The sequence below is a fragment of the Echiichthys vipera genome, assembly GCF_963691815.1.
Source record: "Echiichthys vipera genome assembly, chromosome: 14".
In the NCBI taxonomy this organism is placed as follows: domain Eukaryota; kingdom Metazoa; phylum Chordata; class Actinopteri; order Perciformes; family Trachinidae; genus Echiichthys; species Echiichthys vipera.
In genome coordinates this window covers 17,898,555-17,913,492 of record NC_139839.1, presented here as the reverse complement: position 1 = coordinate 17,913,492, position 14,938 = coordinate 17,898,555, and the positions used below count along the sequence as shown (strand labels likewise).

General features: G+C 40.9%; 2 protein-coding genes across 2 annotated transcripts; one reads left to right on the top strand and one right to left on the bottom strand.

Annotated features, from left to right (window-relative positions):
* Positions 1 to 279: 279 nt before the first annotated feature.
* Positions 280 to 3,255, bottom strand: LOC310956924 (SLAIN motif-containing protein-like; the record flags this gene model as incomplete). The annotated part of the gene is made up of 7 exons (XM_083927302.1): positions 280 to 536; positions 629 to 757; positions 1,067 to 1,345; positions 1,432 to 1,530; positions 1,736 to 1,840; positions 1,954 to 2,090; positions 2,843 to 3,255. The coding sequence occupies 7 exons, from the start codon at positions 3,253 to 3,255 to the stop codon at positions 280 to 282; spliced, it is 1,419 nt and encodes a 472-aa protein (XP_083783428.1).
* A 1,624-nt stretch (positions 3,256 to 4,879) lies between these two features.
* Positions 4,880 to 14,908, top strand: slc6a7 (solute carrier family 6 member 7). The gene is made up of 14 exons (XM_083926525.1): positions 4,880 to 5,079; positions 6,945 to 7,182; positions 7,667 to 7,798; positions 8,508 to 8,715; positions 10,233 to 10,371; positions 10,566 to 10,700; positions 11,578 to 11,681; positions 11,771 to 11,895; positions 12,206 to 12,318; positions 12,410 to 12,547; positions 12,645 to 12,744; positions 13,075 to 13,193; positions 13,945 to 14,118; positions 14,256 to 14,908. The coding sequence occupies exons 1-14, from the start codon at positions 5,014 to 5,016 to the stop codon at positions 14,424 to 14,426; spliced, it is 1,962 nt and encodes a 653-aa protein (XP_083782651.1). The 5' UTR covers positions 4,880 to 5,013; the 3' UTR covers positions 14,427 to 14,908.
* Positions 14,909 to 14,938: the final 30 nt, after the last annotated feature.

Genomic DNA, 14,938 nt, shown 5'->3' with positions numbered 1-14,938 from the left:
CTGTCTCTCAGCACTGCCAGCTACACATTCTGGCGTCTCTTTTTTTCTACAGTCTGTTTCAGAGGGAGATGACTCAAATCCCAGCCCCTCTGATGGCAACAGAGTAACAGACCTTGCTATAAAGGATTCTAAAATACATTAATTCCTTCACAATTAAAGCTTTTTATATGATTATGCTGGTAATCATGCACATATATTAACACACAATATATGACATTCAATTTCTTAATGTTTTATCTCATCACTCTATTACTATCAGGGATTCACTGGTGACACCTTTCACCTTTGAGTAGATGGCACATTTCTGCCCCAAGCTGCTGTGGCCGACCTGTCAGGTGAAGCAAACACACGTCCATGTACAGAAAGGTATCCCTTTGCAGGGTGAGGGATCCTGCAGGGACTGAGAGACTGAGACCTCAGCAGTCTCTTGGCGGCTGATGTCCGGTCTAAGGAGTCTCTCGCTGAGTGCGACGAGCCGTTGGGGTTCATGTGTGCTGGAGACCAGCAGCTTGGCCCCTTTTTGACAGATGATGCACCTGGGAAAACAATTAGCACCAAATTGGACTGCTTAGACAGATGTGACATATAAGGTAAAGTAATGCAGTCTATCGTTTCTACTTTTCTAGACCTGATGCCGTGTAAGTGTTTTGATCAGCAGGTTGGCAGTCGTCGGTGTCAAAACTTCGGCTGTTCCTAACGGCCTGGAGGGAGCGGAGGCTGGTCTGCAGAGGTGACCTGGTCCTGCCTGGGGATGTTGCTGCAAAACATATCAGGGTCATATCTAGTTCACACACACACATACACTATTTCAACTGCAAGTACTGTTAATGTTCTGCTAGGGAATCTAAGGTTGAATTTTAGTTCTTAGTGAACTTTATCAATAGCAGTGACATTTATATGTCTAATATTCACTAATTGCAGGTGTTTTTTATCCAATATCGTGTGATTAAGTATTTTTATTTCTACTGAAGGACAGAAGGTTCACTCTTTCTCATATAATCATAATATTTGTAATTCATGTCTGAATCTGTCAGACCATAAATTTAAGTGAAGCTACAGTATGTACCTTGATTCTGAGCAAGTTTCAGCAGCTTGAACTGGGTGACTTGCTGGTGAAGTCTGGCCAGTTTTGGACTTTGGCAACCCTGCTTAGCAACTGACGTTGGTGACCGGCGAGAGGAGGATCTCAGACCAGGCTGCCAACAAGAGAAAGATGAAGCCACAGTTCTATTTCCTGGAGTGAGGTCATCATTTTTTTCAACAGTGGTTTTGAAATAAGAAGGAAACATCACTGATGACTCAGGGCTTCTCCTGGCAGGCATGGAAATATAGTCCTGTCTTAAACCTGAAAAATATTGACTGAGGTTATTACAATCCGATCTTCATTGAACAGTGTGCACAAGGTCATCAAGAACACTCCGCTGTACTCACTGGCTTCCTGTAAACGAGCCATAATGTGGACATCAGTGATGTCCTGAAGTCTGTAGCTGGTGGATATGGAGTCTTGGGAGAAGCTCAGCTCACTATTATCTGTACAGATTAATATATAGCCTATCAATAATCAATAATTAATAACACATGCCTACTATGATACCTGATATCAAAGTGTTTTTTCAAGGTGATCTTCTGAAATGAATTAGACCTTAAAAATGAAATATTTCTACATGAAGTTGAGAGGAACCTACAGCGCTCACTATTATTATTCTTATAATATTAATAATTATTATTATATTACCTGAACGGTCAGAGATGTTGTGTGTTTTGCTGACAGAGGGTTTGTTCGTAGAGGAGTCCACATTATAATGGAAAATGGTAGGACCTCTGTAATGACAGCTTGATCCTGCAGAGAGTGGGCACAAGGTAAACACCCGTGAATTGATCACCATTGAAATAATCTTTTTTCTCATCAAAAGTATTTTCAGGACACTAAGTAAAGCAGTGCCGCTTGCTTACTTTGATCCAGCTTATTAATTAGTGAACGACATGCCGCCTCCATCTCAGGACTGGGGTTATCCAGGGTTTGTCGACACCATCTGAGAGCGGACTCACTTCTCTCCACAAACACCTGCTTTTTGGGGGACTTGTATAACCTGTGAGGAATACTTCAAACATTATGAACATGTCTCACTCCTGCTCTATGTTCAGAAAAGTTGTAATGTAAAATACCAGTGAGACTGTGCAGTTAGCCCCTCTGAATAGCATCCACTTCATTATAGCACCTTTAAATGCCTTGAAAGGTGCTGCATTGTGCTCATTTTCAGGTTAATACTTGTATTTTGGGTTTCTACTAGAACATGTTTACATGCTTTAATGCTTTCACACATTATTTAACCCATACTGTCTGTCTGAATATATATTCTCCCTCTGTCTGAAACGCTCCATTTTAACGCCTGTCTCTTAAAGACCCTTTCCTGAAAAGGCCCAGTTTACTCTGATTGGTCAGTGTTTCTGGGTCTTCTGTATATGTGTCTCTGTACCATCATTGCAGCAGGGAAAATACTGTAACGGCACTGTAGCAGCACTATCTGCTTATATATAGTACCTATAGTTATGACAGCACAACTGTACAGAAGTCCTGATGGCTCGTTTAAAGTCACAGTTTCTGAATACAGCTGTGTGCATGTGGACTGAGCAGTTTGATACTTTCACAATATCTATACAGCACCTCGACTTTCTTTATAATAAAAGATCTCACTTTTAACAATATGGGACCTTTAAAGTGTATGGTAACATGATCATTTTTTTCATTCAACATTGTCCCACCCTTGTGAAAGTAAGAAATACTTTTTTGTTGCCTAAACTTCCGCTGAAAGGGGATTCCTAAATGTTTAATGGCACCTACCAGCTCTCTGCATCCTGCTCATCGTCCTCCACATCGAGGAGCTCTACCAAGTCCAGAGCAGACTCTTCCTCCTGTGACTCATCACTGTCCCAGGGGTCTTTTTGAAAGTTAAAGTTGTACAACATCCCATCTGTGGCACAGCAAGGCAAGGGTGAATTACACCCTGACTTCAAATTATCTAGTCTTATTCTAGCGTCCATGGCAAATGACCGATTGTTACAACTCTTGACTCTCGCTCGCTCAGCGTCCGCCCAGATGCTGCAGTATGGATCCGAATTGCTCTCCAGCCGTACAGAGTTGCTTTTTAACTCACTGCAGGAGAGCTGATTGTTTGAACTGTTATCGAACTCCACTGGTGGCCAATTGCAAAAGTACCGGCTCCAGTCGCCCTTCAGTTGGTTTTGGATTTCCATTTTCTCGATGAAGTCCTCAGATATTCTCACTTCTTTAAGCTCATGTCCAGTTAGGATTTATCTCACCCATCCACAGTGAGGATGTTATCTAAACCTGAGTCTGACAGAAGTGGGCTAAATCTTCATCTTCAACTATGTGATTCTTTAAAAGTTCCAGTTCTGGTAATTTTGCTCTGCGTAAGCAGCGACTGTGTAGCTTCACCATACCATCTATTGACCCAGATTTGTTGAGTAGAGCTGTTAAGTATAGACACCCAACAGATTGGATGGATTTAGAGGAGCATCATGAGCTTATGTGGATTAAAGAGTGCATGAGTTGCAACTAAGAAAAAAAAGAGCCACTCAACATCACACCATCAAAACTGAACAATGCATATAGTCACAGTATAGCCTTGATTGAGTCATATAATATGTCAACTCTTTAAATTTGGCACACCAAGGAGGAATTTCTCTCTGTTATTGGTAGATGAGACTTGTTTTCTCTTCTATATGGCCAATGCTATATGTTCATTTGGTGTTGAGAGCTATTAACTGTGCAGTTGGTGTATTTGGCGTTTATATTAAATGTTTATATTCTCATACTGAATGTAGAAGAGCAAAATTATTTTAAAAAAAAAAGAAATCTGGGCTAATTAGTATGAACCTACATAATATAGGACCTTTAATATTTTTTTGACAATAAAATTAATAATTTGGCTACATTTGTTTGGAATTCAAAACATTTTGTGTGTGGCCAATTATCAAGTTGCTATGGCAAAAGTTTTTAACTTTTAACCGAATCACACTCCTATCTGTAATCACATTTTAGACATTTCTCCCAGTCAAAATGAAATTCTTACACTAGTCAGAGCGATAGTTAAAGATATCCACAATGGCGTTATCCCTATCTACAATTGTTATTTCAGATATCCAGCACTCATTCTTACCAGTAATAATGACTTCACTTTTGCCATTCGTGTGTATTGGGCTTTACATTCTAGATATCCACAATTACATTTTAGATATCTAGAATGAACATTCTGGATATCTGATAATGTAATTCCTAGTTGGCAAATTGCAGTTGTACATATCTGTAATGACATTTTTACTAGTCAGAATGTATTTGGGATAGTCCAAATTACATTATGGATATTTGGAATACTTTTTAATTTTATCTGAAAATGAAATTATTACAAGTAACAATTGGATTGTAGAAACCTGAAATGGCAGTTTATCATAGTAAGAACAGCATAACAGATCCCCAGAATATTCAGCTCTACAGATATCTAAAATGTTATTGTGGATATCTAAATTTAAAGCCCAATACACATGAATGGCAAACATGACGTCATTTATACTAGAAAGAATGACGTTGTGGATATCTGACATTTTCTTTTTGACTTCCAATAATTTAATTACAGATATCTTCAACACATATCCAGTGTAGCTATTACGGTACATTTTTAAAACATTAGTATAAGTGGGGAGGGGTAACATCTTTGAACCGACCCTGCCCTCCACACAGAGCAGCGCAGGTGAGGGGGCGGTGTCTGCCCGCCTCACCTCACCGCCCCCCGGCCTGTTTCCCTGTCGTCATCGCTGATGTCTCCTGCCGTGTCACACTCGGTTAACGCCGACCGACCGCACTACTTCTTCAACTGCCGCTGAAACTACAGCAACATGGCGCACTTCTAAGAGGACTCTCCCGTGTGTAAAAAATGGATTGAAGAGCGACAAAGAAAAACAGTGAATGAAGCACCACCTGTGCCAGCGGGGGAAATGCAGGACGAAAGCGGCAAAGCAGCACCCGGGAGCCCCGCTGAAGCAAGTGCATCCGCAGCGCAGGTAGGAGCGGAGGTTCGTTATTCGGACTCTTAACCAGCAGCAGGTCCGCACCGAACATATCACTCTGTGTGGGGTTAACACTCGTGCTAGGCTCCAAAGCAACGTGGGAACCCCTTTACCGGTGTTTTATCGGGATCTTCCGGGGCTCCCAGAGGTGAACTGGTCGCTACTACACAACATACAGTACAATGAAGCGGTCCAACCTGTCCGTCCACATTGCTCTCACCTCTCAGGCTCGTCTGCAGAGAAATACCGTCCCACTGTAGACAGGAGAGATAAAGCCTGTGTACTTACTCAACAGATGTGTTTGCCAAGAGTTTTCTCAAGTTTTTACACAACAAACACTTATTAGTTGGACTGTTTAACATTATCGTGGCAGTTAGGGCACACTATGACATTTCCGCTGAGGTGAGGGCCTACCTTTGTGTCATGAACCAGATTTCAAAAGCTCTATTTTCATTTCTGTTCTACAATAGTCAGGGTTTTCTCATTTCTCATTTAGCACTGTCTATGTTTGTTGTTGGAGTTTAATTCAGACTGACTTTCAACAACAATAGGACTGTAGGCTGAAGCTCTTGATAATGCCTACCCCTTTTAAAAAAATCATATCTGAAAATAAAGAAATTATATAATATTATAGCCCTGTTTATGTAATTCACGTTGGTCCTTTTTTTAGCAGTTACATGAAGTTCTCAGCAGGCGAAATGTAATTATTTATTCAGGTTTTTAAAGCTGCAGTGATCGATTAGATGAAAGTAATCACCAACAGTTTATATAATCGATTAATTGTTCATTTTTCAAGCATTAATACCAATCATTAGGTCTACCTAGTTCCAGCATCTCAATTGTGTGAAATCAGTAATTTCGTGTGTTATGTGTTTTATTTATAAGCTTGTATGTCCTGGCTGTGGTGCTGCCAGGGACATCTGCCCAGAGGTTTTTAATCTCTATGGGGATCTTTTCCAGTTCAATTATAAGTATATTTTATTGATCAATTTGACAAATCAAGAAAAATAATGGGGAGTTGATAATGAATATAGATTAGTAGAGACGTAATGCTTCTTTTACAAATGCTCTTTTACCATATGATGTAAAGCTTTAAGGCTGTTCTTTGATGACTTATTCCCGCCTCTTCGTTTAATCTAGGCACCGCAATTGGTTTAACACGTTCCACTGTTAAATCGTCTTGTCAATACGACTACATAGTGCAGCACCTCAACCTCCTGGGTCCTACTTTGATGTCTGTAAGCATTTGCATGTTAACAAGTATTCTCTTTGTGCATGTAAAACTTGGGGAAACAAGAAATCCCAGAAAGACATTTCATTCTGCATGACTAAACACTTGAACATCATTTTCATGGAACTATTGTTACATTTGTGTCACTGGAATAATCGATTTAGATTTTTCATCTATAAACACATGACAATAACATTGACAGCACGAAAAGCAGAAGCCCTGTTGTTATCTTAATCAGACTTCCTCGCTGCGAGTGAACATGGTTCCTCTCTTGTTTAGAGATGGATGGTCTGCAGCAGGGAGGAAGAGGAAGAAAAAGTCCAGTGTATGTTTGTAACACCTGTTAACATAAGGGCATGATTATCTGACATGATATTTGGTGTTTTTACATGGTAATATATTTTGAAAATAATGAATTATTTGAATTGTCATTGATTTATTTTGCACTGCTTGTCTAATTGAATAATTGACAAATCGTTCTTGCACTATTCTACGTATATAATCCACATATAAACAACGACCTTGTCATGAAATCGCAAACGGAAATGGTAAATTCCAGATTTTCATTGATATCTTTATTACTGTATTTCTCCTCTGACCCTTTAAAATGTGATTTGATTTTGTCTAGAATCCAGTACACTTGAACGGGCATACTGTCACTCAAAATGGCCACAGCTCGACAGCTTCGCCTGCACCGGAGCCACAGTTTGACTCCCGAGCCTCGAGTCCTGCACCCACTTCTGCTCCGATTATCCCAAGGGAGCAGTGGGGTGGGAAGTACGAGTTCTTGCTCTCCTGTATCGGATACTGCGTGGGACTGGGGAATGTGTGGCGGTTCCCTTACCTTTGTTACCGCAACGGAGGAGGTGAGCAGTCCCCCGGCATGTTCTCTGCCCTCTGAAGTCTCAAATGCTTTAAATGCCTGGGTATACCGTATGTCTATAACAATTTGTTACACTCATTTGGGCAAGAGGCCCTCTTTGCCCTGCACTCTCCGCCTACTCATGCTGGCTTATTTTTCGACACTCTCAGCTCTCCATGGCAGCGTTATGTACTAGGAGCTAGAGCATAAAACGTTTACTAATCCTATCAATTTTCCTTGATTACACACCAGACGCAAGGTCTGCCTGTCCTAACCCAGGGTAATGCGCAACGCATCTCCATCTGAAATCAAACAAGTTGGAGCTTGACTAACAGTAAAGCGGAATAACACTGGTCTGTGAAGCTGTCACCCAGACAGAGATTGTATAAGTTAACCTGCCTCTACAGGCTGTCGTCATGTAGCATTCACAAAATAAGTCACTGCAGCGGATGTCCTTCCTTAAACTGGCCTCTTTCTATTCTTCACAGGTGTGTTCCTCATCCCGTACTTCATTATGCTCTTTGTTACGGGTGTTCCACTTTTCCTCATGGAGCTGAGTTTAGGCCAGTACGGAGCAGCTGGCCCCATCACTGTGTGGAAATGCTGCCCTCTGCTTAAAGGTAATGATCGTCTGTATCACGCTCTTTATCCTACTATTTACAAACCTACAAACACTGTAAGTCAGTGACACCAACATTTTAGAGACATTATGTCAAGGTGGTCAACTAATGTTATTATTAGAAAATGTTAAATACCATAGAAATATCAGATCACAGTTATATATTAATTCCCTAGGAATCTTGACTCTCCAGTTTGAACCACACTTTACTGATATGCGTAAGCATGATCTCAAGTTGACATCAAAATGCCTGTCTTACCAGTTAGTCCAGACTAACGCTATAGTCAAGGAAAATGACATCAGTTTGCCACGTCTCACTTATTCTCAAAAATTCCTTACAGCTCTGCAGTTCAGTTGCTTTATATAACCATCTGATGAAAAAACCTGCTGAAGCTCTTTTAGGTCCAAAAATAGAGCAGAAGAGTCGTTTTTATTTTCAACTGGAAGGTCCAGCAGCAGGTCGGCAGTCTGAATTATAAGATATTTGAGATGGAGCTCCTGCAAGTATTTAAGAAGGAAACTAGAAGGGCACTCAGAGAGTGCAGATCTCCGGCGAAGCATACGCTATCACAGGATGTTAATGCAGTGTTAATTTTCAGTATGAAACTAATGTTCGGATGATTCCGACACCACATGAATGCAGCAAAAATGCTCTATCTCGCAATGTTGCCGAAAGTGAAAAGTGTATATCTGTTGTTTTCCTCTTGTAGGTATTGGCATTGGGATGCTCTGTGTGTCCGTTCTGGTGTGTCTGTACTATAACGTCATTATAGCATGGACGTTTTATTACCTGGGCAGCTCGTTCCAGAGCCCTCTGCCCTGGTCCTGTGACGCTGTAGCCAATGCAGGTCTTTGCGGAAATGGCACTGGCAATAGCTCCACCGATAAAGGCCTCAGCCCCACAGAAATATTCTGGAAGTAAGTTTGTCTTAATTATTTGTAAAAAAAAAAAAAAAAAAAAATTTAACAGGCTGTTTTGTAACAAATTATACAAATGATCTCCTCCCGTAGACTTCATTAGACTGTAAAATGTACACTCTGGACAGTATGCCAGTCTATCGCAGGGCATGAATTAAATACTTGATAAATGAAAAGTACCCAGTATTTTCTCATTTTATTAAGAACTCTAGTGCAAAATGAACATTACATGCATCATCCAAATGACGTGAATATTACCGTAATGCAGGAAAACAAAGGTTTTATTGATATACAGCATACTGTACAGTAAACCAACCAAAGGGCTCAGACTGCGGCAACATACAATATCTAGGTCAGTGTGTTGACACCTTCATTACAACCTACTTTAAAAAAGCATGGCAGGCATTCAGAAAGGCCGTTTCTCTATTAATTTAATTGCCTCATTGACAGGACAGTGTAATGGTACTCAATAAAGTATTGGCCAAAATAACCCAGTACCAAGGAGTATCAAAACTACCCGCATTTGATCCTTTTCCTGCTCAAATCTAGAAAAAAAAAACATTCGTATGGTTTTGCTCGCAGTCAACCACGACGAGTGCTCTTCTAGTTGATGCAACATGTGATTGGCCCACTACTGCGGCAGCTGCAACCCACACAGTCTGTGGTGTGGTGAAGTCAAGAGCATTTGAAGAATTTCAAAAAGTGTTTTCTGTAAATATCATGAGAGTTAGGGTGCTGGCATTACATACAACTAAACGGCCTCCAGCTGTACCCGCAGGGGATGAATTCAATTCATTGAATTGAGAAGAAGTATAGCAGCACCAAGAGAAGAGAAACCACAGCCTTGTGGGTAGAGCATCTGTTATGAATTGGGTGCGACTCACAGGACCGTCAGAACAGATAACATACGCTTGAATGCTTATAATGATTATAATGACATAAATACCTGATCTCCTGTCTATCTCTATTCTCCCCTCATACTTTATCAAAGTCTGTAAAACAACGTGTAACACATGAAAGTTCATAAATATATGTATGTTGATTGTTACAACTTTGTCTTTTGCTATAGAGAACAAAATGATAAACCGCAGTAAAGCTGTCTATCCAAACCAAGACACTGGAGATATCACTACATTACCTTTAAATGACAAGATGTTATGCAGGCGTTACCACATGTGACAACAGCAACAGAGAGCTCCATCACAAGACTTTTTAACCTTTCATGCGACATGGATAAAGCAGTTTCAAACATTTGTGTTACTAAGTATTATGATCATATGTGTAATGCACCCCATTTTCCGAAGCTGCTATGATTTTTAGCCATGTAAAACAAGAAATACAAGACAAATATTTCTTACTCAACAGAATAATTAAAGTATTTTTCTTCTGACAGATGCTTTCACGGTCATAAATATACCCGTGCCTTGTTTATTGTGCATCAGTTAATGTGTAATAAGTGTGGCAATAGGTATGGTAAGAGGCGTGCTGCTTTACGTGTGTGCTTGTGTGCCCTGTAGTGAGCGTGTGCTCGGTGTAGTACACAGTGAGGGCCTCCACGATCCGGGCCCTGTCCGGTGGCCCCTGGCCCTGTGCCTCCTGGCTGCCTGGATCATCATCTTCCTGTGTATACTCAAGGGCATCCGCAGCTCTGGAAAGGTGAATCATCACAATGTCGTTATTTTCAGCTCACACACACACACACACACACACACACACACACACACACACACACACACACACACACACACACACACACACACACACACACACACACACACACACACACACACACAATCCTGCCCTTTGCTGCCATATTGTGTGTAATGTGTCTGTGCTCTCTGTGTTTTCAGGTGGTTTATGTAACGGCTACCTTCCCATACCTTGTGCTCATTGTTTTGATCATCAGAGGTGCCACACTGGAGGGCTCTCTCCAGGGCATTGCTTTCTACCTCACACCAGACTGGAGCCGATTAGCTAATGCACAGGTACTTCTGATGGTAGACAGGCACGTAGGAGGCTGAGGAGTCTTTTTTTATTATTATTATTTTGGCTGTGTCAATGCCTGTGTCATACATTTTGGCCAGGGTATTTTTTTACCCTGAATGTTGGAATTCCAACCTCAGCTCCTGTAATAAACTGTGTAGCCAAAATACAGACACTCAGACAGGTAAGGACAAAAATGTCCCTGCTGAAACTTATTTAAACCATAATTTGCGATCCCACTGCCTTTACAACATAAAAGCATTCATTCTGCTTACATAACAGGCTTTCAATCTATTATTGCTATTTTCCAGGTTTACACTCACTGGGGTTATTGTTGCTGTATTACAGAGCACTGCAGTTTTAGACGCATTGTATCAATGCAATGTTGTTGCTAAGCATTAGCATATCCCAGCTGTAAAAGAAACCCTGGCATTTAGTGTTTTTTGTCTTTTTTCTTTAAAAAAAAACCCAACTGTTAAATTATGTTAACAAACTGGCATTTAAGGGCTAGAATTCTGAAAATGAATTCATATTTGGTTGGTAATAATGACCAGGACTGGAGTTGGTTAAAAGATTTAACTCAGTGAAAGTGGAAAATAGTTAGTTCTCAGGGACCATGCCAGATTTCAGTTATAGAGCAGTTTTAAACTCGTATATTACTTAATTAAATATGTTGTACACATTTCCTCCTGGACAACTTTTCAGGCTCACAAATCATTTCTTGCTTTAACCCCTGATAATATCAATATATCCTTGTATGGCTGTTTTTAATGCAGACATTTTTGTCCTCTAAGGTAAAAACATTGGATTTCTTTTTGTCAAAAATAACCCTTAAATGTTTCTATTGTGTAAGGCATAATTCTGTCTGGTGCATTGCAGGTGTGGAACGACGCAGCCTCACAGGTCTTCTACTCCTTAGGTATTGGAGTCGGAGGGCTGCTGTCTATGGCCTCTTACAATAAGTTTGACAACAATGTCATCAGGTGAGTTTGTGCTCTGCCGTCCCACTTGCTCTGTTGTTGTTACGGTCATGGCGAGTTCAGTCTCTTCATTGTGGTTCTTTTAATTTCAGGGACACTTTGGTTATCGTCGGGGGAAACTGCGGTACCAGCTTCTTTGCAGGATTTGCTATTTTCTCAATCCTGGGTCACATGGCGTGGAAGAAGGGAGTGCCTGTCGGAGAGGTGGCAGATACAGGTACTTAGTTTTTGGGCTCTTTTTATTCAGTCATCCTGTGGATCTTCTTTTTTCTAGACTTACTGAATAAAACATTATGGACATAATCTGAATCTTAGCTATGTCCAACTTTAAATAAAAAAAAAAATTCATTAGGTAATTCATGACAATTTGAATTTTTGTGTATTTTTGTGTCTGTAAAAAAAATATTTACTATCTCACTATCTGGTTTGTAACTGGAACAATTCCTTTTTGTAAAGTGATGTCTATTACAAAGCAGTTGGCTAGAATGTAACTTAATTACTTATATTAATACTATATATGCCTCCAGGTCCTGGGTTGGCCTTCGTCGCTTACCCAGAGGCCCTTGCTTTGCTGCCAGGCTCTGTGTTCTGGTCCATCATGTTCTTCCTCATGCTGTTTATGCTGGGAGTTGATACGCTGGTAAGGCCACCCGCCACACAGGGATATGTGCGGAAAGAAAAACGTATGAATCGGCCTCTGTTATGATACCTTCTGCTCTTCCGCTTCACAGTTTGGCAACATGGAGGGCATCACTACGGCCGTGCTGGATGAGTTTCCACACCTCAGAGCAAACGCGCTGCACAAGTCCTTGTTCTTGGGTGCTCTGTGTTTTTTCTTCTACCTCATGGGTCTCCTGTTAGTGACTAATGTGAGTGTGCCTAACTGCAGTGAGAGATACATGTGGCTGCTAACGTGTCTCCTCTGTCATCAGACTCACATTTCCCCGCTTGTCTGTTTCTTCATAGGGAGGGATTTACTGGTTCACTCTCATTGATTCCTTTGCGACTAGTTTCGGCCTCATCATCATCACCCTCTTCATGTGCATTGGCATCTCCTTCTTCTATGGTAGCCCACCACACACCCCCAACCATCACATCAAACTCCTCTAACTCCACATCATTCCTCCATATGAGTTTCAGTCTCAAAGGACACATGAGGTTTAGAAATTCGTAAAAGATGAGAAACTTGACTTGCTGTGTTGTGAATGCTTCATATGCCTCATTTTACAACTGCACCTAAACCCAGTAGTTTAACTTCTTCATATCACCCCCCCCCCCTTTTTTTTTTTTAATACACTGAACACAGTGGTCGGTTATGCTATAATAGGTATTGCCGATAATATCTTGGTTGTTCCAGGGTTCCTAACATGTGTCTCTTAATGAACTTTTCTTTTAGGAGTGAACCAGTTTTGTCAGGACATTATCGATATGATCCAACATTGCCCACCCTGGTGCACCAAAGTGCTGCTTTACTTCAAAGCATGCTGGGTTTTCTGCACTCCGTTTCTTCTGTTGGTGAGTAACACATCAGTATTAATATGTGTCGTTAGCAGACGCGGGTACAATCTGACATCAGCATTGGTCATCCAAAATCAGGATGACATGCTTTTCAGAATCTATTAAACTTCCACAAATGCAGCTGACTTCTTGTGTTATCCTGATATCTTTCTCAAGGTCATATTATGACTAGGCTGAGACCTTCACGACCCGCTGAAATGTTATTTCAGTGCAGAGCTAAAGCTCATATTCTTGCCTTGAGGTTTGCGTCAGTTGCACAATCCATGTTACATCACTCCCTCTATTATTTCTGCCGGCCTTGTCACCCGAAGCAGAATCATCATTTACAGCAAGGCTACTTGATACCGAAATACCCATTTGATGTCACATTTTAATGTAATGTACTTACAGCCACAGGGTAATTTAATGAGGGCCGAGACACTGTGCTCTCCCAGCGAGTTAAAAATATCCCATTAAATGACTGAAGAGTTTATTGTAAACTGAGGGAGAACAAAAGTATCAATTACCAACTGCTGGAAAGGTTCTACCGAGGACTAAAATAACATCACTTCTTTGAAATGTAGCCAACTCTGCTGAAATCTTCACAACAGCAGTTGTGAATAATTCAAGAGGAGAAACTGACATTCAATCTGAGTCCTGCCTGTAGCATTTCTCTGTTGGTTTCACAGTCACCCTTCTGTTGCCGTGGCTTTTTTTCTCGTTCTTGATGACACATTCCTCTGCTCACTATATGCCTTTCCCTGTGTAGTTCATCCTGACCTACATCTTTATTGAGATGTACAACACATCACTCCATTACGGGTCCTATGTGTATCCACGGTGGGGTAAAGCTCTAGGAGTGTGCATGGGTGCGACCTGCTGTCTACAGATCCTCATCTGGGCCATTGTGGCCATAAGCAAGGAAACTGGAACGCTGAAAGAAGTCAGTATCATCACATGGTCATTCTGTCACTGTGAGGTCCGATCGCACTAACTGCAGAGCTGTACCTGCATAAACATACATCATCGGTAGATGGAATGGCCTGTGTTAATGTTTGTCTCTTTCTTCTCCTTTTGTAGCGTTTCCAGAAATCGATTCGACCTCTGAACTCCTGGAGGGTAAACAACTTGAACAGTACAGCGAGAGCAGTGGAGGACATGGAGGCTGAGAGGGTGGAGGGTCCGTTCACTGTCACACTCACAGACATGGACTTTACTGCGATGACGTGGGAGAATGGAAGCCAGGCGTGATAAAACGGAGGACAGTGTTGAATGCACAGTGATCGCAAACTACATTTTTACAGATTTTTTCATTTGTCATGTATGTTGTTTGCCCCAGCGTGGTCCTGGTGGCTGTGTCTGAACAGACTTTGTCCTGCAGGGCAGCGTGGATTATTGCGTTATTTATACTGTTATGTATGTTTAAATTGTATTTTTAACTTTTTTTATATATATATATTGTGTAGAATATATGGTTACAGCTTTACAGTTTGGATCATCTTCATCTTAAAAGGCATGATAGGACTTTACAGGACATTTGGAGGATGATGATCTAGCAGGGTAACACCTGATCCTATTTATTTTAGCAGAAATAATGCAATGAATTCTCACTGTAAGTGTTGAACAGCAGCTGGGACCAGATTTCATTGTGTGATTGTAATTACCTTCAGTAATCACTGAAGGTACCACAACTCATCTGTCTGATAAAATAAATGCTGCACTGAGACAAGGAATACTTTAAGTCCATCTTACTTCTTAAAATG

Coding starts and splice junctions, on each gene's coding strand:
- slc6a7 (XM_083926525.1), top strand. CDS start 5,014: ATGCAGGACGAAAGCGGCAAAGCAGCACCCGGGAGCCCCGCTGAAGCA. Junction 8,716..10,232: donor CCCACAGAAATATTCTGGAA/GTAAGTTTGTCT, acceptor TGTGCCCTGTAG/TGAGCGTGTGCTCGGTGTAG. Junction 12,548..12,644: donor GTCTCCTGTTAGTGACTAAT/GTGAGTGTGCCT, acceptor GTTTCTTCATAG/GGAGGGATTTACTGGTTCAC.